Source organism: Centruroides sculpturatus, unplaced genomic scaffold (genome assembly GCF_000671375.1).
Source record: "Centruroides sculpturatus isolate CEXI.00-Female unplaced genomic scaffold, Cexi_2.0 scaffold899, whole genome shotgun sequence".
NCBI lineage: Eukaryota > Metazoa > Arthropoda > Arachnida > Scorpiones > Buthidae > Centruroides > Centruroides sculpturatus.
The window spans coordinates 115438-140405 of record NW_019385098.1 but is presented as its reverse complement, the minus strand read 5'-3'; the positions used below and the strand labels follow the sequence as shown (position 1 = coordinate 140405).

Sequence of the window (24968 nt, the reverse complement as noted above, 5' to 3'; positions counted from 1 at the left end):
TAATCTGTCAAATTAGCCGTTTGCCCGATTCGGCCGTCTCTATACTTCTCTCTTTCTCTCTCTCTATATATATCTCTCTCCCCTCTTTCTTCCGATCTCACGTCACCCGCCGGACTGTTACTATAGCAACAGGCTATTGCTTTTACTAATTACTTGGCGCTAGTATCGCTTTGGTATTGTATTAGCATTGTTGTTAATGACAGGTGCTTTCTACTCTATCGATATTTTCGACACAACTGGACTTGAAAGTAGATAAATAAAAACAAAAGAAAAGTCCCCTCCTCCCCTCTTTGCTTGGCATATAAATTGTAGAATTTCAATGGCTTCTAGTAAAATTCTAGAGTATTATACTAGCATAATAACCAAGCACACACCGTGGAAAGAATTATATTATACTATATTACAAAACAGTATTAATGCCAGAGTGTTTTAATAGAAAATAACTAGAATACAGAGCAATCTAGAACGTTATACTGTATGTATTACAGTCGACCCCCCTATAACACTGTTTTATATGAATTCCGTGTTGTACGAGTCACTTAGATTTTACAAATACACGAGCCATTCACAGCCCAGCACACATATTTATAAAATCTAAGTGACTCGTACAACATGGAATTCATATAAAACAGAATTATCAACAGTGTTATAGGGGGGGTCGACTCTGTATTTAAAAATAGGGTACATTCCGGAAAGTATACTACAATATTATGCTAGAATATAGAGTTTTTTTTTTCTATAATATCCAAATTACACAACTTTCTGGTACTTTATAAAGAGTGTAATAAACTTTCTACGGTTTTACTAATTAAACGGGGAGGGGGGGCGGTTTGTTTATAGAATAAATTTCTCTAGAATAATAAATTCTTTCCGTTAATAATTACTTCTACGACTTTATTCATAAATAAATACGATGATTACAGATGCTAATGTATTAAAATAGTGTCACAGACAAACGTTTTATATAGATTTAACGGGACAAAAATGAACGACCTTTGTAACAATACTAGAATTTTTAATCACTTTCTATTTGTAATCATGTTAATTAATTGGGAACGATTGGGGATTTTTTGGGGGGGATTTTTCCTCTAGTCATCTCTCTATACGGGGAAACATTTTAAGATTATTTTAACCAATTCTCGTGAGGGGATGGAGAGGAAACAAAAAAAGAAGGGGGGGGGAAAGACGAATGCGAATGTCTCTCGGCGGGTCTGTTCAGTGTCAACACCCAATATGATCAAAAGTACTGTTTTCTGTCTCCGCAGCAAAAATACGATTAACGAAACGGTAAAATTCCCTTCGGTATTATACTACAAAACATTATTCAAACACGCAAATTTAAGTGTTCAAAAAAATAAATAAAAAACAACAATTTAAGCGAAGAAAAGAGGAAGGAAACAATAAGAATAATTCACAATTTTCGATTATTCCTCCTCCCCTCCCCTCTTTCTACCCTGTCAGCAAAGAATACCCTTAACGAGATTTGCTAAAGAAGATAAAATGGGGAGATAACACCGTAACAATTTTTTATTTATTTATTTATTTATTTAAAAAAAAAAGGAATTTCTCCACTTTTACTTTAATTGTTAAAAGGGAAGAATTGATTGACAGAAAAGTTGATTAATTAAGCATTTAAGAAATTGAATTGCGTAAAACTTTATCAAGATAACTGAAGCAAAGGCGTTCAAATCAAATTGACCAATCCAATCACGAAATACTTTAATTACCCGTCATTCCCTTTACAACTGTCGGTGACGTCACTACAGGGAAAGGGTATAAGAAAACGTTAATGAAAGTGGATTTAGTAATTGGGAAGCTTTTATATGCACTTCATTTTCGGTTCCAGTTATTTGGATGCTCTAATTAAATATTCTGAAGTGAACGGATTGGGATTATGAACTGCGCCTACAACCTCTTTGTTTCCATGTCAGCACTCCTTGACAGCCGTTCTGCACTTGACGCCTTTTAACTATCTTTTATCCATATTTAAATGGAAAACGATACCTTTTAAGCAGTCTAAAACTTAACACAAGCTCCTTTAAGTTCCGAGTCTCTAACGCGCTACTTAACATTTATGGCTCGAATTCTAAGACGGTAATTAAAATTTCCCATAAAATTTTACGTGTACAGGAAGCCACACTACTTTAACACAGGTTTACTTAGAATCGTCCCGAATAAATAAATATTTACTGATAAAAATTGAAAAGTATAACTAATCACACTACACCTCCGTTTGACACTCCAGCACCGACTTAAACCGGATTAAGAATGCAGCAGGTGGTAAATTCCTTAAATATAATTAATTTTTTTTAAAATTAACAATACAAAAAGTAAAAAAAAATAAAATAAACCATTTAAAATTTGGCAACGATTATTTATTTATATTATAATAACATCGCCATCTGTCGGTTACGTTTTAAAATATAGAGAAAATTAAAAAGGGAGTTTACTGTATTTATATTTATTTTTTTATATTCTTGTTTCTCCAAGGTTTAATGTATGAAAGAGAATGGGAAGAATAATCTATGTCGGTCCGTGTTCTTTAATTGGAATGGAACAGGACAGAATGACATTAATCAGCTGTGGGTCGAGATATTAATGTGGTGGATCAACGTTACGATGGTTTGGCTGTGACGTGGTCCACGTTGCCTCTTCTAATCCGATTAATGAAAACCACGGATCGAATTGATACGAGACAAAATAATATTAATTACCTTCACCCGACAGATTTGTGATTCTTCAATGTAGAAATCGTTATTATAATTAAGAAAAAGTAGTTAGAACTTTATTTACTAATGCCTTTCTATTAGTAAGGGGGTGCCTCTTCGACTCCATTTTTTTTTCTTTTTTTTTGCTATTTATATATTTAAATTATTATATATATATATCTCACTTGCAATGACATCGTTAGTGTTTTTAGTTCCGTGTTCAGAAATTGTACTGTTGAGAAATGGTCCAACAAATTAAAAAAACAATACTGGGAACATCAAGAGGAATCCATGGATCTTAAATATAGAAAAATCATTGAGTAGATTTAATTATAATTAAGTGCGCTGATTTGTATAAATAACAAATTGCAAATTGTTATAAGTGATATTTTTAATTGAGGTTTATTGTTTTTCTAAATTTCTGTTGTAGTATTGATGTATTCTAGAGTAAAAAAGTCCCTTAAAATAGTAGAAAGTGGGGATAAAATGGGAAATTGGGGTAGTGATTAAAGAGAATTCAGTCCAGCTGCTGTGTCCTTTCATTGTGGAAGCCATTTTATTATCATTTTAGAGGGTATGTTTGCTGTAGAATTGCCTAATTATACGGCTAAACTGGTGAGAAAATGAATGAATTGCAATTAAACTAAACAAAATTCAGCCCAATTTCACCCCTTATAACACTGCTGATTTTTCCGTTTTATATGAATTCCGTGTGTTGTACGAGTCACTTAGATTTTACAAATACGTGTGCCAGGCTGTGAACGGCTGACGTATTTGTAAAATCTAAGTGACTCGTACAACATGGAATTCATATAAAACGGAAAAATCAACAGTATTATAGGGGGGGTCGACTTGTATATTTCTTATTATTTTAAGCAGTTTTAATGCTGTTTTAAGTCGTTTTTCATGGGGAGAGGGATTCATACGACTTATATAATATGGTTATTATGGTGTAAATTAACATTCTCAAAGCCACACTTTTATCAAAATCAAAATTATAATAGATGGTTTGCAGTTTTAGGCTACTTTCCTATAGACACAGGCTGTAGAGGGGGAGTTTTATGAACTGAGGGCATCGATCCTCACCCATAAATAAAAAAAAAATTAAGAAGAAATTTATGTTATAATGCCATCTATCGAGTGAATTTAAAATTACGAACAGTGTAAAAAAAAAAAGAGGACGTTAAGGAAAATCCCCGTAGCGTTTTTTTTTTTTAAATTTTAAATTTTATTTTTTAAAACAAGATTTTTGTAATTATTCAGAGATTTTAAACTTGTAACATAGAATATAAAATAATTTATTAATTTCTTTTGTTTAAGCCCTTAAAGCATTTTAAGAAAGACGAGGAGAACACTACCAATTTCTAAACGAGATTATTTTAAAGAAACAAAACAAATCTTGAGAAACAATCCCAGTTAAGAAAGTAATTTTTATTTAATTTTACTTTTCTTTCCTTTTTCTGTTAGAAGGGGAAAGGGGAGGGATGCGGATAATAATTCTCTGTCTTACTCTCTCTTTTCTCCCCCCCTTTTTCTTGAAAAATTTCGAAAAAGGGGATCGTTTACAAAATTGAAAATCCTGGCGATTAATTTTTACTAAATCTTCTAGAATTAATAAAGACAAGGAAAAATATAACAAAGAAAGTTGTCATAGGGAAAATTAAAGTATTTAGCTGCAGTTCTTTACAAATTGAATACAGAGAAAAAAAAAAAGGGAGAGGAAAGTGACGTTTACTACTCACAAATGGAATAATCTTTCTTTTTCACAGGCGCCATTTGTTTTTTTAATTATTGGAATAAAATGATATTTTCTTTTTGAATTATCATCAAATATTTTCAATTTGACGATCGAATTTTTTGATAAATTTCTCTCCCCAGGTAACTTGTCTTTATATTAAATAAAAAAAAAAAAAATTTCCCTTTNTTTTGATAAATTTCTCTCCCCAGGTAACTTGTCTTTATATTAAATAAATAAAAAAAAAATTTCCCTTCACGTGTGTAGATTTTCAAATACATTATTAACCTGTACGTTCCATAAAAAAAGTGCCTGAATAAATCCTATTAACAAGCTTTTAAGACTGTTTCTAACAAATTTTTCTTTTATTTTTAATGATGATCCAATATTAAATCGTTTACTATTGTTATTAATAAATAAATATTATAAAAATCGATTATTAAATTTAATTATTACGTTCTTCCTTTCTACGACACGTCACTTCCTCTAGCTGTAACTTTTTGAATTACCATACTTAATTATTACGTCTCCAACTTTGTTTATTACGTCGTATTTTTGTTTTGTTCTTTATACAAATTAGTTTATTATTATTGCGTCACTTCCTGTAATTGTTATATATTATATTATTAGTCTTAATTATTACGTCACGAATTGTCTTCTCGATTATTATACTGTTATTACGTCATTTCCTCTTATTGTTATTCTTAATTATTACGTCACGAATTCTCTTCTCGATTATTATACTGTTATTACGTCACTTTCTTTTATTGTTATTCTTAATTATTACGTCACGAATTGTTTTCTCGATTATTATACAGTTATTACGTCACTTCCTCTTATTGTTATTCTTAATTATTACGTCACAAATTCACTTCTCGATTATTATACTGTTATTACGTCACTTTCTTTTATTGTTATTCTTAATTATTACGTCACGAATTGTTTTCTCGATTATTATACAGTTATTACGTCACTTCCTCTTATCATTATTCTTAATTATTACGTCACGAAAGAGTTTATTACTTGTAACAAAAGCAGTCATTGTTATATTTTGGAAAATATTTTGTTTTCCCCGAAATCGAAAACAGGAAATGACGCACTACAAAACTTTTGTTTCAATATGTCAGAAAGATTGAACGATCGAATAGAACTGAATATTTTCAATGACAATTACGCATCGCAGCGAATAAAACACTAGGAGAAAAAGTACTTAATAAAACAATATAACTTTTTTTTTCTTTCTTCTTCTTCTTTACAACGAAAACAATAACTGCTCCATAGAGCATCGATGGTTTCGTACCATTTTCTGAAGATATATTTACGTTTAAAAAATAGAATTTTAGTGTTAAATCCGAGTTCGAATCTATTTTTGATAAGTAATCAGCACGTGGTTTGGGTTTCAACATGACCAGACCGTGAGAGCTGTTTATTTTTCTTGCGGGAGTCTTTAATTCCTTCTTCGGAGTAAGGCTAAGGATTAACGTCAGCGCCATCTGACGGCGCGACGTCAGAGCGCGCGCGTTTTACCGCTCCCCGTTCCATTAAGGGTGGACGTGGCCAACCTGCTAAATACTTCTCCCAATTCCTTTTTTTTTTTTCTTCCTCCCTCGTCTTTCTTTTGTAAATCTCGAAGTGGAGAATCTAATGAGATTCGAATTCTAATCGAATCTAACGCTTCGATTAATCGATTTTTGAAGGAAATCGATAAGGAAAATCGATTTTTCTTTTTATATTCGAGAAATTCGACTGTAATTTTTAAGTGTTTCTTTAATAATTTCGGGGAATTTCAGGGTGATGTTGTACTACTTTACAGACGGAGGGTGTTAATATTTCCCTTAAAAATAAAGGATATTACCCGGATCACGTGTACGTCAGAAAATGCAGGAAAGAATTATACCGCATCCCCCCCCCCAAGAAACCTGGACGTAACGCCGCCATTACGGTAGTGGAGGAGAAACACGTCAGTTGACTTAAACACGAAAAGAAGGAACTTTCTTTTTCAAATTAGTTAAAAAAGTTTGTAGAAGGTTAAAGACGGGGGGAGGAGGTGCGCCATAGTAGCAACAGAGGAAGAAAAATAAGAGGAGGACGTCAGGGAGCCCCCGCGACGTCCACCTGGTGTCGCCACCTGGTGAGAACAGATGGCATTAGCGGTGTAAGGAAATTGGATTTGTGTGGCTCCGTCTGGTTTTGTGGTCGGGCCATCTTGTTAAGTTGATTTATTTATTTATTTGCTATTTCGAGCGGGATTGTGCTTGAATTATTGAATGATCTGTTTTCTTCTCCAAACTTGTGCTGTCGGAACATCTTTTTTTCATCTATTTATATCTACCTTTCGTCATTTTGTTGATTGGTTCCCCCGTGCTCTCCCTTATTTGTTAATTGATTCAATTGGGGATTCTCCAAACTTCGAAATTATTCTTCTAATAATAGGAAAATGTATAACTGAAGCGGAGCAAGTTTCCCAGCACGTGGGTTTTTTTTTTCTATCCGCTCACTAATTAGGGTATCGTTTTCAAAGTGTAGCTCGTGGTACTGTACACAGGGGGGCGATCGCGAGCTAAAGTTTGAAGAGTTTGGAAGCTCTGATCGATTCGCCCTCCCAACGTGGGGTTATAGATTGTAGTCACGCAAACAAACTAGAAGGACGTAATGGTGAAGAGAGGGGGAATTATACTGGAAAGGAAGTTTGTAGCGATGTAAATTGATCACCCGATTCGAAGAAAGGACATTATATAAAAGGGGAGCCATTGTAACGTTAAGCTGTCACGATCCGTCGAAGGAAAGGCGAATACACTCGGGAGATTTAAAGGTTTCTCGGATCACGTGGTCGAGTAAAGAAGGGTAAAGGCACGGGTCTTAAAATCGCATAAAAGTGAGAATTATACGCGCCGGAATACTTTAAAAAAAAATTCCAGATTGCGGCGCGTGCAGTACGAACTAAGCAGAGCAAAAGAGGGATTACTAAGGGAGGGAGGAAAAAAAAAAAAAAAAAAGAAATTGGTAAGAAACAGAGGACATTTAGCCGGCAACACTGATGAAATGGATAGAGGAGAAGAGCGGAAAACAGGATTATGACGCCATCATTAGGGTCACGTGTGATATGTGGATTGTTTATCTATCCGAAAAGCTGTAGCCAATTGTAAGAATGTGATCTAATAGACGTCCTTGGCCAATATCATCACATTCCTAATTACAGCATACTATTTGATGTTTGCCTCTTCCATCTGTTTCGAGGAGGACGGCGTTAGAAGCGGTAAAAAATCTCCTTCCCCTTTCGGAATTTACGTTTTAAAAAGTTATAAAGAATTTTATATGTGGAGAGATGTGTAAGAAAGGGAGTCACGCCGACCACGTGACGTGGATAACGTTAAATAATTGGACGAAGAGGAAACGGATTTAAACCAATGGATTAAATCGTAGCATGAAGGGTTTTAAGAAAAGGAATAAAAGAAAGAAAGTATTGAAAGCAAATCTTCACTTACGTGAGGTTAAACTTAATGATTTAAAAGAATATTTCCATTCAGGCGGGGGATGGTAAAACACGTTTGCAGACGTGCGGAGAAGTGGATGAGTGGCACATGATTTACAGGATATTGTCTAGCTTGGTGCGAGAAGTGACGAGCACGTCCCCACTTAATCCCATCTTAGTGACCATGTTTCCATCCAACATTTTCTATTTACCTACAAGCTAGCGCTTTGTCCCTTCCTCTGGACTTCTCGTCACGCTTTACCATCCATATAACGCGCGTGAATTTTTTCTCTTCCTTTAAATTCTTTCCTTAAATCTCTTAAAGGATCGATCCCCAAACCCCCATGGCGCTAATTTTAATCATAAAATCCGAGCCCGTTATGACGTCGTACGGTACGTAAATACTCGTATTGAAAAGTAATAAAAGCGCTTTGTATGACGTCACGCATTACGAGTGTCTGTCTTCAACGCTTAAAGTTTACCCAAAATTAGATAAATTTCGCCATCTATCGGCGCAAATAATAAATATTAACTGTTATTGTAAAATATACGAGAAAACTTTAAAGGAACATTTTATTTCTTTCAAATTATACTTTCTGTAAAGATATAAACTCCATACGTTTACATAAATTATGTAGTAATATCATTATCGCGGTCAGACAAACACACACACACACACACACACACACTTAAGTGACCTATTTTAAGACGTAGCAAAATTATTTAACAAACAATATCATTTTCCTCATATTTAATCGATTCTATATATATATTTTATTTTTTGCATGTAACAAGTAATTATAAAATCAATTTTTGTTCGTATTTTTGTGTCATTTATATTTATAAACGCATTTTAATTTGTTATATGTTCACTAGATGGAAGCACCTGTCGAATATAATCCGTGTCGTAACGAATTTAAAAAAAATTGTTTTTTTTTTTTTAAATGTTATTTATTTCTGAAAATTTATAATTTTATAATAAAAATAACTCGAGTTTTTTTTCGTTAATTTTTATATAATTTTATTCTTTATTTATTGCTTATATCAAAGTCGATATATTAGTCTAATGCTGTGAAAGTGGCGTAATAAATATTTCATCCACTTCGAGCGCTGCAATCGCTTTGAGGCGTAAGTTTGGCTCGAGCATAGGGAGAGTGTCAGCCGTACACATTCAACTTGTATTGTAAATAAATCATTATTTATGCATTAGTTATTTTATGTTAAAGTTTGTAATTGTTATAATACATCGTAAGAAATGAAAGGAGATCATTATTGGCACTATTAACAAAGGAACGAGTCGATTGTTTACGCACAATGGAGCATCTAGAATCGTTTTACAGCAAAGTGAAAGATCAAATAAGCAGCCAAGAAGATGCTCTGGTCGTTATGCTGCATCACTACTTGCTGTCAAACCGAATGCATTGCGTGGGAACGGGGGAGGAATGGATCAAACCCGTCATGAACATCCAAAAAGATAAAATGCCTCCTAACTGGAACTCCACGAAAGAATCGTATAAACTGAGATACGTGGACGACAACGCTAACCGATTCTTAATGGAAGTGCATCCGTACGAAACGAAAAGAAAAAAGAAACTCTTCGTCTATTTACACTGCTTACAGGAGAAAAACACTTGCGCCACTGTTATTAATGTGAAAGATAGCGAAGACACTGGGAAATCGCCGGAACAACCTTATAAGGAAGAGATTCAGATTTATCAAAATATTCTACAACACATGAAAGATATCGTCTCGAATAGAAACGCAAAGGAAACGGAAATAGAAATGACATCGAAGAGAAAGCTTAAAGAAGGCACATCGTCTTCGTCTCCAGCGCCGACACCAGAAACACAAGAAATTTCGAGTAAAACACAGAAGAAACAATCGTCGGAACCTTCGTCTAAGAAGACCAAAGAACACGTTACAAGTTCTTCGTCAAAGGCGTCGAAGAAGGGAGCTCCGAAATCTCCATCAAAGGCCAAAGAACAGGAAGTACCCAAGAAGAAGGGGAAAGTTTCTCAAGAATAAAAATAAACTGAACGTTTCTACAAAAGAATAGTCAAAATTAAAGAAACTCTTGCCAAAATCTACCTTATATTCTAACTCTTTAAAGTAGATAAAGTGGAACGTAAAAATCCCTAGAATATTTCTTTGAAGGAAGTGAAATTACCTGAAAAGGGTATAAAATTCTCCAAAAGAAGTGTAATTTCATATTCAAATTCAGCCGGAAAAATATTTTTATCATTAAATAAATATGGCAACGATTACACTCTACACGAAAGATAGTTTCTAAGAAATTGAAATTCGAAGTACCGTTAATAATTTAAGGAGAATTAAACGATGTAGGATAGTGTAGGCTTTAAAGGCGGGTAATTGAATTCGTCTAATGAGGCAAACAATGTTTTTTAGGAGACACCCGAGTAGAAATACCCCACCCTTACCTGTTGAGTTGAGTTTCAAATGAACAAAAATCATTATAGATAGGTTAGTTCTGGTGTGTAATGTCATCCTTCTTTTTCATTAGTGTTTCTCGTGGTTTGTTACTTAGGATCCACATTCTGTACGTTAAAATATGGGCTTCTACCTAATGGAGATGGCGAACTATATTATGGGACAAAAAAAAACTAATAGAAAATTTAGAATTTTATTTATTAAACAATTAAAACACGATACATCGAGATAGGTTTATATTTAGAACGAACAGATGAGGAATCTATTTTTACCCTTTGTCACGGAACAAGCACCTGAAACGCCAACAAAGAATTAATACGTCACTCGATACGTTATCGGAATAGAAAATATGAATTTAACTCACTTTCTCCAGCCAGACAAGGGCAGTAATCCTTGTATATCTCCCCCTTCAATGCGAATTTGCTACATTTGTGTCCCTTTAGAGATTTACCGGCGCATTTTCTACCCTTGTTACTCCTCAAACAGCATCCGCTCGAACATTCTACACTGTTGATGCAAGGGTGACCATCAGATAAATCGCGCTTGTACGGCTGTAACGAGATCTCTCTTCGTGTTATTCTGTGTTGCTCCATAGAATTTAGTTATAGATTAAAATACTACTCACGATAATCCAACCGGTAAAGGGATCAATCATACGCTGCTCCAAGTATTCCTCCTGACTCGTCACCTGGCAAATTAAACATAAAGAAAGGATCAGCACGCAGTACGTTGTTTCCATCTCCGTTGACTACTGAGACGAGGTCGACTCTTGAATTTAATCGAAAACGAGACGTAACGACGTCATCGTGGGGTCAACGTCTGAGGTCTACCTACATTCGAAACTCCTGAACTAGAAAATTCGCCTTAACAATTTGTTTAATGTGAATAAACACGTATTCCGATATATTAACCATCATCTACTTGTCAAGATAATGTTCGTGTTAAGCAAAACCTTTTAAAATTACACAGAGTATGAAATATGTACCGTCATCTGTTCGTTTTGTTAGAATAGTGCACATATTTTACGTCATTTCTTTGGTTCTATAGTGAGTAATTCTTATTAAACACGTCAAATTTACTTAAAAATGTATAAATACCGAACAGGTTTTAGGTGAAACATTGCACATTCCGATCTTGACCCGGTTCTGTATGCAATGACGTTGCATCATTTTTGTTCTTGCCGTTTATTCTTGTAGCGAAACATGCTACATGAAATTTAGAAAATAAAATAATAGTATAATACACCAAAGTCTTTAAACTCATAGAGTAAAAATACAAAACATTGCTCACTCTATGACTTCTTTTGCCCGGTGATACAACTTTATGACACGAAATCAGAGCTAAAAATAAAAATGGCGAGTCGGTAAACACGTGACGAAACCCGTGAAAACGAATATTTAATACGAAATCATGCAGAGAATTACATCCGTGCTTGAACTTAAATGGATATTGCCTGGCAAATGTAAAGAAATAATACAATTTCTTTGTTTACATTTAAAATTATAGAAATTCCATATAGAAGAAACAGGAAAGAATGTTATCCGAGAAGTAATAAATATGAAAATGTCGTAACAATAATTGCCTTTTTTTGTTTGTTTAAGGTCAAATTTCACTTTAAATACTTATTAAATTAACATAAAATTTAGTTTCCGTGTGAAAACAATTTAAACGCAACGTAATCTGATAACAGATGCAATTTATTATGTACGAGTCTAATAGAAACAGAATTTGCATGTTTGCGTGTGTTTTCGTACTCGTAATTAGCAGCAATCAAAGAATTTTCTTTCTTTTTTCTGTGTTGTGTGGAAGACACAAGATTCAACCTGGAAATAATTAGGTGTAACGAACGTAGCAGAAGTCATACACCCCAAACAACTGAATCACTTATCTCAAAACACACCCTGGTTATTCCAGTTAAGACAATTGTAAACTTAGAATTCTTAAAACTCGTGCTTCATACGTAAAAATAGAATAATTATCTTTAAATTATGTGTCTAGACAATTTGTGTTCTGTAATTCTTTGTATGCGCCTCCCAACGTGGAGTTACCACAGGTGTGCCCACGACTGATTACTTGAACGTTATAAGCAATTGTTTTAGATTTAACTGTGGATCAAAAGCCTTGTGATAACTAAACAACAGAATGTTTACGTTTGAGTGAAGAAAACCGTGCATCAACAAATCACTAATACTCAAGAAGCGTATGAAAATAAGTCGGATGCTTTATTAATCAAGTAGGAACTAGATACAATGAGAAAACACGCGAGGTGCACTCAGGAGGAACATATGCCGACTCCTCTTTTACCTTTAACACACGCATCTGAAATAAATACAATTCGAACATGATTTAAATACATCAATAGAAGTGAAAAAATGAAAGACAATTGCTTACTTTCTCCCGATTTACAAGGGCAATGATTCCAATATATTTGTCCCTTCAATACGTCATTGCTACATTTGTCATTCTTCAGTGACTTGGCTGTACATTTTCTATGGGTACTTTTGTTACTGCTCAAGCAACATCCACTCGAACATTCTACACTGTTGATGCAATAATCTCCATTCGATAAACCGTATTTATATGGCTAAAAGGAACAGAAAATACTTAAAATTAATTGAAAAAAATACCCCATTTTACTGTCAACTAAAGTAAAAACAAAGATATGTCGTATTGTAAGCTGTTCTTGATTGTGTATGCGCTCTATAAAGAAAGAGTGGGTGTTATTTCTCCCGTATTAAGTTTACGAAGCATGTATTCTAAAGAAAGATAAAATCACAAACTTACGATAATTTCACCGGTGAAGGAATCGATCATACGCTGTTCAATATGATCACCCTGTGTTAACACAGCGTGAATCAAATACAAAATAAGGAGCGGTACACAGTACGAAGCAGCCATATTTACTAACAAGTTACAGAAACTGCGACACAGACGAGGTCAACGTCGAATTTATTCTCAAACTGGATAGGAAAACGTCACCGCCTACGAAAGAGGTTATTGTTCTGACGTCAGTGTTTCGATATCACTACAGTGTTACGTTTTACTACGAATTAAAATATTTCATAAAAAACACAATTCGTTTATTTTCTTCGGTGATTCATCGTTTCTAGTTTAGTAATTCGTTACGACACTGTACTGTACGTTGAGTCTAATACAGATGTATATTTGTTTATACAACGTACAGTACGTGTTATTCATAAAAGACTTGTTTTTAACACGTCGTTAATGCCCACACTCCACTTTTTTAGGTGTTATAAATAATTACACGTATTATACAACGAGTTCAAAGTCGAGGAAATAAACACAGGAAATTCGTATTTCCTGTGTTGATTTTAGGCATTCGTCATCAGTTTGAAAATATTGAGTTGATACGTAACGAATTTGAAGAGTATCTTTGTGATAGGGGGAAATTTGTCACGTGGTTTAAACTGGAGATACAAGGATGACGATTCTTCGATTAGTCACACATCGAGTTCAAATTTGGTGCGTGTGACATCACATTATTCTCGATGAAATGCCTCACGATATTCAATATAGTGACGTGACTTAAATTGCTTCACGAAAGTCACGACAAATTCCGAGTAAACCAAAAAATGCGGTTGAAGATTACAATAGATGAAATGATGCAATAAAGGCACGCGTGAAATATCTCTATTCGTGGAAGAAATTAAAGTAAATGTTCACTCCTTCATTTGCATTGAGATAAAATTGAATTCTTGTTTTTTAAGCATTCTTGGATATTTTTTAAATTATTTTACGTTTCTTTTTATCGCACGAATTGAGAAAAATCATTTTCAAACGATACAGCCGGACTTTTTTTATAGGCTATAATTTGGCTAATTAATTATTAAGATTATAAGTAATTGGGCAAGAAGTAAGCAGCGAAACCGCCATCTCGTGTTAGATGTAAGAATTAGATATAAATAAGAATATTTTAAATCGAAAATAAACTTTCACACTCTCATTTAAAGCATTTCATAACAAAAAAATAGATTAAAAAGGAAACCTTTTCTCTAAATTCATCATTTTTTAAGTGAAATTTTAAATTTTTAAGACCTTTTAATACACAAATACTGTATAATCATTTAACAGTTGATAAATTAATTATAATTTTTCTCCTCAGATGGCAGCATATACAGACTTCCATCAATCCACAGTGACTAAGTATATACCTAAATTATATAAAATTACGATATTAAGTATTTTACCTAATTGCTTCTGCAATGTGTTGTAATTATTAATTAAATAATTGAACACAAGCTGTATTATTGCTGCGAATATTTAGATGATAAAGTTTGGTTCATGGGCATGTGCATTGATTGACACTGCAGGCAGCCATCTTGTCATATATAATTTTATAATGAAATGCCCGTATTGCCTCCTATTTGAATCCTGAATTTTTCTTATATTATATTATATATGTATGCTGAAATAGAATATTGTGTACTGCTCAACCGGGGAAGAAGATGATCAAGATCAAATAATGGAGTATTCTCCAGCATCCGAAACAGATAAATCTTGAGACGTTTAACAGATGTAAATGCTCTCTTACAAGGAATCTGCTTCGGGAATAAATTAAATTATTTTGTTGAATTTGAAAATAATTTACGATGTGTCGTGCCATCCTCTGAAAGAGATTAATAACGTAAGACCTAATACAATGTAATAAAAAGAAGAGATAAGATAGCAATTGCATAATGTTACGACACACCCAACGTTGTACCTGATGTATAGTATTGTGAGAATAATGTGTACGAATTTGGTACTTATGGCTGTCACAAGAGAGTCTGTATTAAATTCGTGTAAAAATTTGTTCTTTTATCATTATTCTCCTTATTTCTCCCGTATTCACCCCTTTGCGGGGGTCGAAAGGTCTATTCCCCGGGCAATGTATTGCGTAGTTTCAAAGGGTGACCTCCGAGATGGGCGAAGTCGTCCTAGTCGACCGCGGAAGAAATTCCCTCTCCCCAGGGGATCGCTCGACTCTACTGTTTAGTTGATTCTCCCCAGGGGATCGCTCGCTCATTGGTTGTTTAGTTACACACCCCAGTTACACACCCCAGGGGGTGTGTAACTAAACAACCAATTAGCGACAACAAACATACGTTACTGTATAGAGGGTGAACGAAAAGGTCACCTGCATGGGTAGACCGTACGGTGAAAACTATATCACGTTACCGAGGATGGCCAGTCACTACCCCAAGTGATGACGATTTTAATACTAATTGGTCAAGAGATGGCTATGTAACTTCGTCACCCACGACGGGGGAGACGGTGATAAATCTGGAGAAGGTGTCAAATTCAAGTAAACAACACACGCTGCAAAGACAATTGCGTCAAAAAAGTCCCAGATTTTTCCCATGTTAATCGGGTATAAAAGGGGATCGCTCCCGCACCTCCGAGCGATCGTCGGGAAGAAGCTCCAAGACTGAAGCCTCCAAGCCTCCACTACCTTTGAAAACTTGCATGTATTTGTATCATTTGTTTTATATTAAATATGTTATTCTTAATTTTAATATTGTGTCATCTTTGAATACGATCGACACCTACCCCTTCACTCAGTTCACTACCCCTCCCCACTCAGTTAACAAGGCCATCCCTGGCAACGAAGCCGATAAGTGGGGGAGAAGCTCGCCGCTCTAACCCCCTCGGTTCACAGTATACTCTGTATTATCATAGAGTTACTGACAGATGTGATAGATGTATACACATACGCATTGTGTTTCCACGTGAAAGAGGTAAAAGTAAAGTTTGATGACATATCTAATTGGCACATCACAAATTATCCATTACTTGGAACGTATAACTCGATAAGTATATTCTGCGAATCGAAACGGAAGATACAGTATATTAATTTTATCGAAAAGTACAGTATTTCGTCACTCTCTTTGCCCGGTTACAACACCAGATGCAAATTTCTAGGAGTGGTTTGTCCGGTTCCAATCACATAAATTCATTTGATATTCTTCGAGGATACCATTTACTTTTCGGCTTTGAAGTTATTCTATGATTTAAATACAGGTAAATATAATAGTTTATGATTGCTAAATTGTATTAACTGTATAATTAGAGACGTGTATAGTCATTTAGTGTAATTTAAATTATTCATAAGGGTGGAGCGTGCGTCATAAGGTATATTGTTTCTATCGAGAACGTCAGAGACACGTCGCGTTGCAAATGGTGAACAGAGTAAGAATAGAACTGGCTAATCTTTACTCAGAACACTACATAAACATAGGCCTAACACTTTATCAGCAATTGAACTTTTTAGTTCAATGGCCGATAAAGTATTACGTCTATTAAACCCATCTGTATTATGTTCATTGTTTAAATTAAATAGTCTTATACCAATTAGATCTCTATAAATTTGACTACACCATACGTTTATAATTGATATCGAAAGTATCTTGATATAATTTTCAGTTACGCAATATTTCTGTGAATAAACCAAAGGATATACAGCAGACATCTGATTCTTGGGTGTGTAATTGTCTTCCCGTCGCCGAAGGGCGCTGGCAATTAATATATAGAAATAAAAATGAGTTGGCAAATTTCTCATTAAATAGTAATATTTTATATTATATTATATAATATAATATTTATAATTATAAACTGATTTTGCTACTATTAAATTCACGATAATATTGTATGAAGAGATGACGAATTATTTCAATGGATTTTACTTAAAATATTAGTAGAATAGTATGATAAAGTGTGTAAAGGAGTATTAATTAATTATAATTAAAAATCAGGACACATAAGTTGGTTCAAATACGCACTTTTAATATTCTAATAGCATCTTTATTTGTCCCATTTTGCCTCTTACATAAATCAAGTAAAAAGGTCGAACCTCAGCGTGTTTTAGATGGATATCTTTTAAAGTGAAAATATAATTAAAAGTGCTTATATTTCAGATTTACAGATGAAGTCATTCTCAGTATTAAAGATCGCGTTGTCAATTTGCATTATATCTCAATGCATGCAAGAAGCAAAAAGTTCTTCCATTTTTAGGAAAATTTCGGGCAAAGTAGTAAAAGTTGGAGATGAACGTGTTCATGCTTATTTAGGCATACCTTACGCAACTCCTCCAGTTGGAAATTTAAGATTTCAGAAACCACGACGTGCGAGAGCTTGGAATTCTGTGTATAATGCAACACGGAAACCACCGGCATGCATACAAGATTTACATTATTACAGTGACGAATGGCCGATGCGTGATCCAAAAGACATAAGCGAAGATTGTCTTTATATGAATTTATGGGTTCCTACTTCTAAACGAGGTCGGGAACCATTTGCTACCATGGTTTGGATTTACGGAGGTGGATTCAATACCGGCAGCTCAAATATGGATATTTATGATGGTTCCGTTATATCAGCGGTGGGAAATGTTATTGTTGTCTCATTCAATTACCGTGTTGGAGCACTTGGTTATGCAAATTTTGAACAGAAATGCGCGCGTGGAAATATGGGAATGTTGGATCAAGTGATGGCGTTAAAATGGGTTCATCGGAATATAGAGGATTTCGGTGGTAATAAGGACTTGATAACGATATTTGGTGAAAGCGCAGGATCAGTCTCAGCTGCGCATCATATGATCTCGCCAATGACGAAGGGGTTATTTAAACGAGCAATCCTGCAAAGTGGAAGTAATTACTACAAAGATTATGCATCAGATCCTATAGTAAACTTCGAATTGATATCGAAGTTCGCTAAGGAATTAGGGTGTATAGAAAATAACACTTTAAACTGCATGAGAAAAGTAAACCCTTTTGATTTAGCAGCCACCGAAAAGAAATATTTAATAACCGAACAAAAGTTTGTGAGTTTCTTCCCACAAAAAGGACTTCCATATCTACCAGAGGATCCACGTCATAACATAGATATAGGCAAATTTCACGACGTCGATGTTTTGATAGGAGAAACTAAGGATGAAGGTTCACTTAGTGTAGTCGGGTATAAGCCAGAAACATGGGTTCAAGAGAACCCCGTTCTGTCAAAATCGGAAGTAAAATACTTTTTAGGTAAATACTACGAGTTAAAAGGTGAACGTCTCGATCGCCTCTTTGAGGAATATTTAGGAAACGTATCCGAAACAGATTCCTCAACCATCCTTCAGCAGTTTATCAAAGCTTTAGGAGATGGAGTATTTTCTTGTCCTATATTGCATCTGGCTGAGAAACTGTCGAGATACAACAGGAAAGTCTTCCATTATACCTTCAATCACACTCGATTCCAATCGGAAGCGAAGGAATGGGTAGGAGTAATTCATTTCGAAGATGTGTACTTCGTGTTTGGAATGCCTTTTGTAAGAAGAGAAAACTTTACGGCAGAAGAAGTGCGATTTAGCAGAAGAATAATTGAACTGTGGACTTCTTTTGCCAAAACAGGGTAAGGCTGTTTTACAATCATTTATAATTCTCTAAGCCTATTAAATTCAAATTTTAGTATAATGCCAATTACGTAATTAATTCTAATAATTTATCAAATTAAATATATATTTTCACTAAAGTTTTTAGTGTTTTTTTTAATCTTGTATTATCAATTCAGGAAAAATATTTATGAATGACTTAGTATTAGTAAAGCTGTATATAAGATGAAATTTTAATAAATTTGAAGAAGAGTAATATAACAATGAAATATAATTGCCATAAAAATTAGCGCACAAAGAAGGAGTTTTTGGAATTGAACGAAGTTGTACAATTTCGTCAATTCCAACAATTCCTTCTTTGTGCGAGGAAAACAGTGAAATAAGTGATTACAACAAGAGAAGACCATTTATTGTATGCAAAAGTACAAATGAAAGAAGGTTCTAGTACCCTGTTGGGACATCTGTAGCGAGAACACACAATATGATACGAACGGGCACAGAGGCATACAAGTTTCGTATATTGTCCTGCGACATCTCGGTCCACAGTTGCTGCAAGCGGTCCTCTAGTTCGGCCAATCTTTTTAGCTGTCCAACTTGGCATCTCAGGTGATTTCAAACATGTTGGATCGGTGACAAATTAGGGGACTGGGCAGACAGGAAAGTGTGGCGGAGGGGCATCTGTGTGTTCGAGCATTGTTCTGTTGGAAAATGGCATTGGGATCCCTGCCACGAGAAGCAACATATGTGGCTGCAAGGATGTGACTAACATACCGCTGATCTGTCATGGTCCCTTGGATTACTACTAGAAATGATCCAAGTGACCATGACAGACCGGCTATCTCCACAGATGGCGTGATGGCACTCCGAACTATCACGCCAGCTGTGGGGCGGTTTGCCGTTCCAAATTGTGGAAGAATTGAGGCTTTCACCACGGGACCTCTAGACACGAACACGGCCGTTGTCAGTGCCCAAACTGAATCTGGACGCAAACCACTATCGCTGTATACAAACCGGTTCCATGCTGTCTGTCCTTACCGTTTCAGGCACCTCGAAATGGTAAGGACAGATACAGGTGTCTGTAAAAAGGGCGCCACCTGTGTTCAACGATACGATCGGTTGTGTGCGTGCTTCTCCGAGGACCAGGCGGTCCTTTCGGCTCGTGGTCTGCTGAGGGCGTCTCGAGTCTGGGTGCCCTATGTGCGAGCTCTTTCTTGTTCAGTGGTCCGAAAACCTCCTCACGCTGTTGTAAGAATGACCTAGGTGGTAGACTATTCAGCGAGATGACCAACCGGCTTCTCTCGACACGATGACCCTTCCTTTCTGAAACTCGGTTAGTTGTTCACACGGTTTTCAATTGTGACGTAAAGGTATTTCTAGTGATACGATGTCTGCAATAGGTAAACTATAAACAGGATGTCTTTGAGCGCTTTTTATAGACCAAAGGAAACGCACTATAACGCCTTCTGCTAGCATTACGCAATGAACCATTACGCTATAACTGTAATCATCTTCATATCTACTTGAACCTGATCTGTATGACAAGTTTCGCAGCGATACGACAACTACTTGGTGCGGTAATTTTTATGGCAGTGAGTGTATTATAGACAAATAACATTCATAAATTTGTAAAGTAATGTTGTGAAAATAATACAAAAAAACAAAAAAAAAAAAAAAAACGAAAAGCCTCTGCGCTGAATGTCAATGATTTATCCACATTCATTCACGTGAGTAAATTGCAAAGTCTGAAAATTTAAAGGAAAGATGAAGTTTATTCGTTTATATTTATCTTTATTTTTTATTCGTTTCAGAAAACCTTCGTACAACGGAATGGAATTCGAATGGAAGACATTTAACCAGGAAAAAAGAAACAGCCTTTCCTTAACTCTAGGAAACTTTCATCTGAGAGATGCAACAATAGAAAAGTGCAGATTTTGGGAGAAATTCCACAATTACAATTAATGGAGAAAAATAATTTTAAATAATTGTTTATTTTTAACTTTTGTATTATCGATTAATGCTTATACTTGTACTCAATTAAATATGCAAAAATATAATAGAAACGGTACGTCTTGTAATACTGTTACAAAGAAGAATTTCTTTCTAACAATGAAAAACCAAGTATTCTACGGTATAATACTGAAATTATATTTCGTATTGCTTATGCTGAATTGAATAATATTACAAGTGAAAACAATATAATTATTTGTATTTATGAAATTATTATATTTGGTTATTTTAATAAAATGTCTCGATACAACCATTTGTTAAAAGACAGAATAATTGATATTTTGAGTGAAATTCATATAAATATTATAATTAATTAATCGAATACACATTATTTCAATTGATTTTATGGTCTGTATATTAATTTATTGTCTTAGTCGTGAATTATTCTTAAATTTATGCTAATTCTTCACTTGTCTTTCTTTCATTATTTACATTATTATCCGACGTACTTCCTTCTAAATATGATATTTGAAACTCCCTCTCACCATCATCCTCTTGTTATCTCCTTGCTTCGAAACTTTTCTGTCCCCCATTTAATTTCTTGTTCAGAAAATATTTTATAAAAAACAAAGCACCCGTATGGTTTTCCGATGAAGAGCGATTCTAATCATTAGACGGCTCCAATGGCATTTGCAGAAATTGAGAACAGTGTCTTGTGTGCCATCTTGACAAATGGTACTCGAGCCATTTGAGATGAATATGATAGAATAATGAGTTCAGAGACGTTCATAAGTTTGATCACCACCATCACCATCCTTTGGATCATTTATATTCACGAAAATAACGGAGTTGGAGTGATTCGAATATAATACACAATTTTCAACCCGTTGAAAAATTCTTAATTAAATTCGTTTTCTTAATTTCATATATTTCACCATTTGAAACAAACACTTCATAAAAAATAAGGTATAAACAATTGCAAAATAGCATTATTGTCACAATAATATAAAAAAATTGTGATGCATTAAACATGGAATGCCTTAAGGAGATCTTCGAGAAAACGAAAGTTCAGTTGACAAGTGCCACGGATGCTCTGGTCTTCGGCATTCATTGTTTTATCGTGTGTCTGAAGATACGCTTCGTGGGGATCGGAAAAAGTCGGACACCGGATTGCGTACAGATGGATCCCTGGCAGCTACCGGAAGGCTGGAACGCGGATCAACAGGTTTATCACCTGAGATACGTGGACGAAGAAGGGTTTCGTTACTTGTTGAAAGTGGACTACGACAAGAAATTCGAGCGACTCGTTGTTTCCTGGACGGATAAGGAAGAAAAAAATATACACTTGATGGAAATAGACATGCCCAAATACACAGGTGAATCGTGGAAACAATTAGAGACAGCGTACAAAAATCTGGATGATTTTCAAAGTAAAATCACGGATATGATAAAATATGCCATCAAAGCGTCAAGAGAAGAGAAGGTGTCGACATCTGAAACACTGCCCGTAAACGTCGAGAAAGAGAAGACCCAAATTATTACTAAATGAGCGATCTGTGCGATAGTGAAAGTAGTTTCAGTTTACAAAATTCTTTAACTATAATGTGCATATATCTTTCAAAATATTATTAAAATAAAATAACAATTAGTTACGTTCCGGGTTTTTTATTTGCCAGAGGTGCTCACTGTTATACGTTAAATCAATTTTTTATGATTTAATTGAAATTCTAATGATTAATTAATGTAAATTCTATTGAATCTTAAGAATTATTTGTGTTGGATTTGATGGTTGCATGACAGCTTATTGGTTTAAAATTCTATCGACGAGTTGCTTAACTTTATCGAATGTTATGAGATTTTATGTAAAAAATAACTTTTATATTATTAATCATAATAAATAATTAAAATTGTGTGTGGCGCTATCTGTTACGAGATTTTGTTATAAAAACTTTTTGTATTTTTAGTTATTATTAAATGGCAAAAAGGTTAATTTTGGGGATAGAGATGAGTTTTATAAACATTTTAAATGCCTATAACCAGTCTTTACTTTATATTAAGTCTGGCTTCTATGAAGATATGACACGTGACAACCCACTATCTCTACCAAAGTTAACTACCAAAATCGAATAGCATCAATGTCCCTTATACACAAACCATCGGGGAAATTTTGAATTGAAATAACGTGACTTCCGCAATCATCGGAAATTTTTATATAGTTAATAGGGATCTACTGAACCTAAGCTTTCTATATCTATTCTTAAAGTTTATCTTCATTCTTCAGATTAAGAAAGGATAGACAAACGGACAACAGTGGGAATTTACAAGTCTGCAATTTTTCAAATGATTTATTTATCACGAATTTCATTTAAGCAGTGTCTGAAATTAGCATTGGGCCATACGTAAAACGTCAAAACGTTGACACAACTTTTGACCAAACTAATTAGTGATATCATTAAGCATTATAAGAGTGGGTTAATGCAATTGATGCAGAATGATAAAATATGTTATTCCTTTCGAGTTAAAAGTGTATGAAGAAGACAAAATATATAACTTTAGGCTATTTATTGTAAATACGCATGTAATTGCAAAAATATAATTGTAAGAATCAAAAAAAGGATCATTATTAGTACATCAACAAAAGAACTTGATTGTTTAAATACAATGGAGCATCTACATTCGTTTTACAGCAAAGTGAAAGATAAATTAAGTAGCCATCAAGATGCTCTTGTAGTCGTCATGCTGCATCATTATTTGCTTTCCAATGGAATGCATTTCATTGGCGTGGGAGAGGAATGGGCTAAACCAATCGAGGACTTCCAAGGAGACAAAATACCACACAACTGGAACTCCAGCCAAGAATCGTATAAACTGAAATACGTAGACGACTATGCTAATCGATTATTGTTGAAAGTGTCCAGATACGAAAGGAAAAAAGAAGGTAATCTTTTTTTTGTCTATTTACGTGATTTGCAAAATAATAGGGCATGCGGCACTATCGTTAGTATTAAACATTGCGCCATGGACACTGAGACGTGGTGGAAAAGTTCAGAAACAGCATATACAAGAGGTGTCGATGTGTATGAATGCGTTCTAAAACGTATGAAGGAATTCCTCTTAAATCCGAAAAATGGAAAGTCAGAGAAAACTGAAGAAAGCGCCGAATATTTATCTACAACAGCAACTAAAATACAAGAAATTATGAGTAAAACACAGGAGAAACAATTACCGGAGTCTTCGAGTAAGATTACGAAGAAAAACATCACAATTACTTCATCAAAGGCATCGAATAAGGAAGCTCCGGAACCTCCATCAAAGGAAAATCAACAGAAAGTCTCCACCAAGAAAAATAAAAAGGTTTCTAAAAAATAAAGATAAACGGTTTCGACAGTAAAAAAAAAAAAACAAAATTTTAAGTTGCATTGAACAAAAGATAATTTGAATTTTAAATTATATTAGATAATTTCTCGTTCTAAGAAGTTATTTTGTATTCTAATTATTTACGGAAATAAACAAAATTCTATAATAAATGACATACGTCATTCTATTATTCGTTAGTGTCGAACATGGAAATTTTGAGAATTTTTCTGTTCAGNCTTGTAATTCCAGCCTTTTATTTTTCTGACAAAACAATTCTTTTATGTATTCGCGAGACTGTCGGGTAGGCACTCGTTAAGTTTTGCGTCTGTTTTTCTTTTCGAAAGGTCAGAGTATAATAGCAAAGGTAGAGAGTGGGCAGAAGATGCCTAATGTTTTTGGGCAGTATGGCTTTGAACAGGTCTACAGTAGACCGTAGTTAAATCTTATCTAAGAAAGATACTGTATTATCAAGAAGACTCAAACACCTAAAGGAGTAACAAAAATCACATCTGAAATATAAAGAATATCGAAGAGTTCATAAGGGAATCCGAAACGGATCTGACGACAGAAGAACGCCAAGAACTCTTGAATGAATAACACCAAGAAACTCGGCGAGATATGTTTCTTCTTAAAAAGAGGATTAATGCCGATATCTGTTATTAAAGATCTTTTGTAGTAGTAGAAGGATGTCAAAATAACGATCATAGAATGGCATCCAAACCAGGTTGAGGCTTGGGGATTTCTACAATTGCAATGCTATTAATAACTACTTACGAAAAATCCTGAAGAGAGAAAAGCAATCGACATTAGACAGATTATTTAACCCTTTTAAATTGAAAAAAACATGACTAATAAAAATGCAAGACTGTGTATGTATGTAATTATTATTATTACATATAAATAAACGTAGTAAGAAAGTATATATATTTTTTT

At 34.4% G+C, this 24968-nt stretch overlaps 5 protein-coding genes across 5 annotated transcripts; 3 read left to right on the top strand and 2 right to left on the bottom strand.

The window, feature by feature from the left end:
• Positions 1 to 9103: 9103 nt before the first annotated feature.
• Positions 9104 to 10156, top strand: LOC111634646. Its single transcript, XM_023379479.1, has one exon. It carries the CDS (start codon positions 9230 to 9232, stop codon positions 9938 to 9940), a length of 711 nt encoding a protein of 236 aa, XP_023235247.1. The 5' UTR covers positions 9104 to 9229; the 3' UTR covers positions 9941 to 10156.
• Positions 10157 to 10512: 356 nt separating this feature from the next.
• Positions 10513 to 11248, bottom strand: LOC111634650 (colipase-like). Its single transcript, XM_023379482.1, has 3 exons — positions 10989 to 11248; positions 10728 to 10914; positions 10513 to 10656 (listed from the first exon to the last, which is right to left on the bottom strand). Exons 1-3 carry the CDS (start codon positions 11100 to 11102, stop codon positions 10604 to 10606), a joined length of 354 nt encoding a protein of 117 aa, XP_023235250.1. The 5' UTR covers positions 11103 to 11248; the 3' UTR covers positions 10513 to 10603.
• A 1021-nt stretch (positions 11249 to 12269) lies between these two features.
• On the bottom strand, positions 12270 to 13491 carry LOC111634649. The gene is made up of 3 exons (XM_023379481.1): positions 13148 to 13491; positions 12755 to 12947; positions 12270 to 12682 (listed from the first exon to the last, which is right to left on the bottom strand). Exons 1-3 carry the CDS (start codon positions 13259 to 13261, stop codon positions 12636 to 12638), a joined length of 354 nt encoding a protein of 117 aa, XP_023235249.1. The 5' UTR covers positions 13262 to 13491; the 3' UTR covers positions 12270 to 12635.
• Positions 13492 to 16081: 2590 nt separating this feature from the next.
• Positions 16082 to 21000, top strand: LOC111634645 (acetylcholinesterase-like). Its single transcript, XM_023379478.1, has 3 exons — positions 16082 to 16384; positions 17278 to 18751; positions 20540 to 21000. The coding sequence occupies exons 2-3, from the start codon at positions 17286 to 17288 to the stop codon at positions 20688 to 20690; spliced, it is 1617 nt and encodes a 538-aa protein (XP_023235246.1). The 5' UTR covers positions 16082 to 16384; positions 17278 to 17285; the 3' UTR covers positions 20691 to 21000.
• Positions 21001 to 21091: 91 nt separating this feature from the next.
• On the top strand, positions 21092 to 22558 carry LOC111634648 (proteasome inhibitor PI31 subunit-like). Its single transcript, XM_023379480.1, has one exon. It carries the CDS (start codon positions 21709 to 21711, stop codon positions 22225 to 22227), a length of 519 nt encoding a protein of 172 aa, XP_023235248.1. The 5' UTR covers positions 21092 to 21708; the 3' UTR covers positions 22228 to 22558.
• The last annotated feature ends 2410 nt before the right edge of the window (positions 22559 to 24968 follow it).

Excerpts from the sequence above, each read along its gene's own strand:
- LOC111634646 (XM_023379479.1), top strand. The coding sequence starts at position 9,230 with ATGGAGCATCTAGAATCGTTTTACAGCAAAGTGAAAGATCAAATAAGC.
- LOC111634650 (XM_023379482.1), bottom strand. The coding sequence starts at position 11,102 with ATGGAAACAACGTACTGCGTGCTGATCCTTTCTTTATGTTTAATTTGC. Across the intron at positions 10,915-10,988 it reads CCTTTACCGGTTGGATTATC|CCGTACAAGCGCGATTTATC; the intron begins GTGAGTAGTATT and ends ATCTCGTTACAG. Across the intron at positions 10,657-10,727 it reads CCCTTGTCTGGCTGGAGAAA|GTGCTTGTTCCGTGACAAAG; the intron begins GTGAGTTAAATT and ends TTGGCGTTTCAG.
- LOC111634649 (XM_023379481.1), bottom strand. The coding sequence starts at position 13,261 with ATGGCTGCTTCGTACTGTGTACCGCTCCTTATTTTGTATTTGATTCAC. Across the intron at positions 12,948-13,147 it reads CCTTCACCGGTGAAATTATC|CCATATAAATACGGTTTATC; the intron begins GTAAGTTTGTGA and ends TGTTCCTTTTAG. Across the intron at positions 12,683-12,754 it reads CCCTTGTAAATCGGGAGAAA|ATGCGTGTGTTAAAGGTAAA; the intron begins GTAAGCAATTGT and ends TATTTATTTCAG.
- LOC111634645 (XM_023379478.1), top strand. The coding sequence starts at position 17,286 with ATGAAGTCATTCTCAGTATTAAAGATCGCGTTGTCAATTTGCATTATA. Across the intron at positions 18,752-20,539 it reads ACTTCTTTTGCCAAAACAGG|AAAACCTTCGTACAACGGAA; the intron begins GTAAGGCTGTTT and ends TATTCGTTTCAG.
- LOC111634648 (XM_023379480.1), top strand. The coding sequence starts at position 21,709 with ATGGAATGCCTTAAGGAGATCTTCGAGAAAACGAAAGTTCAGTTGACA.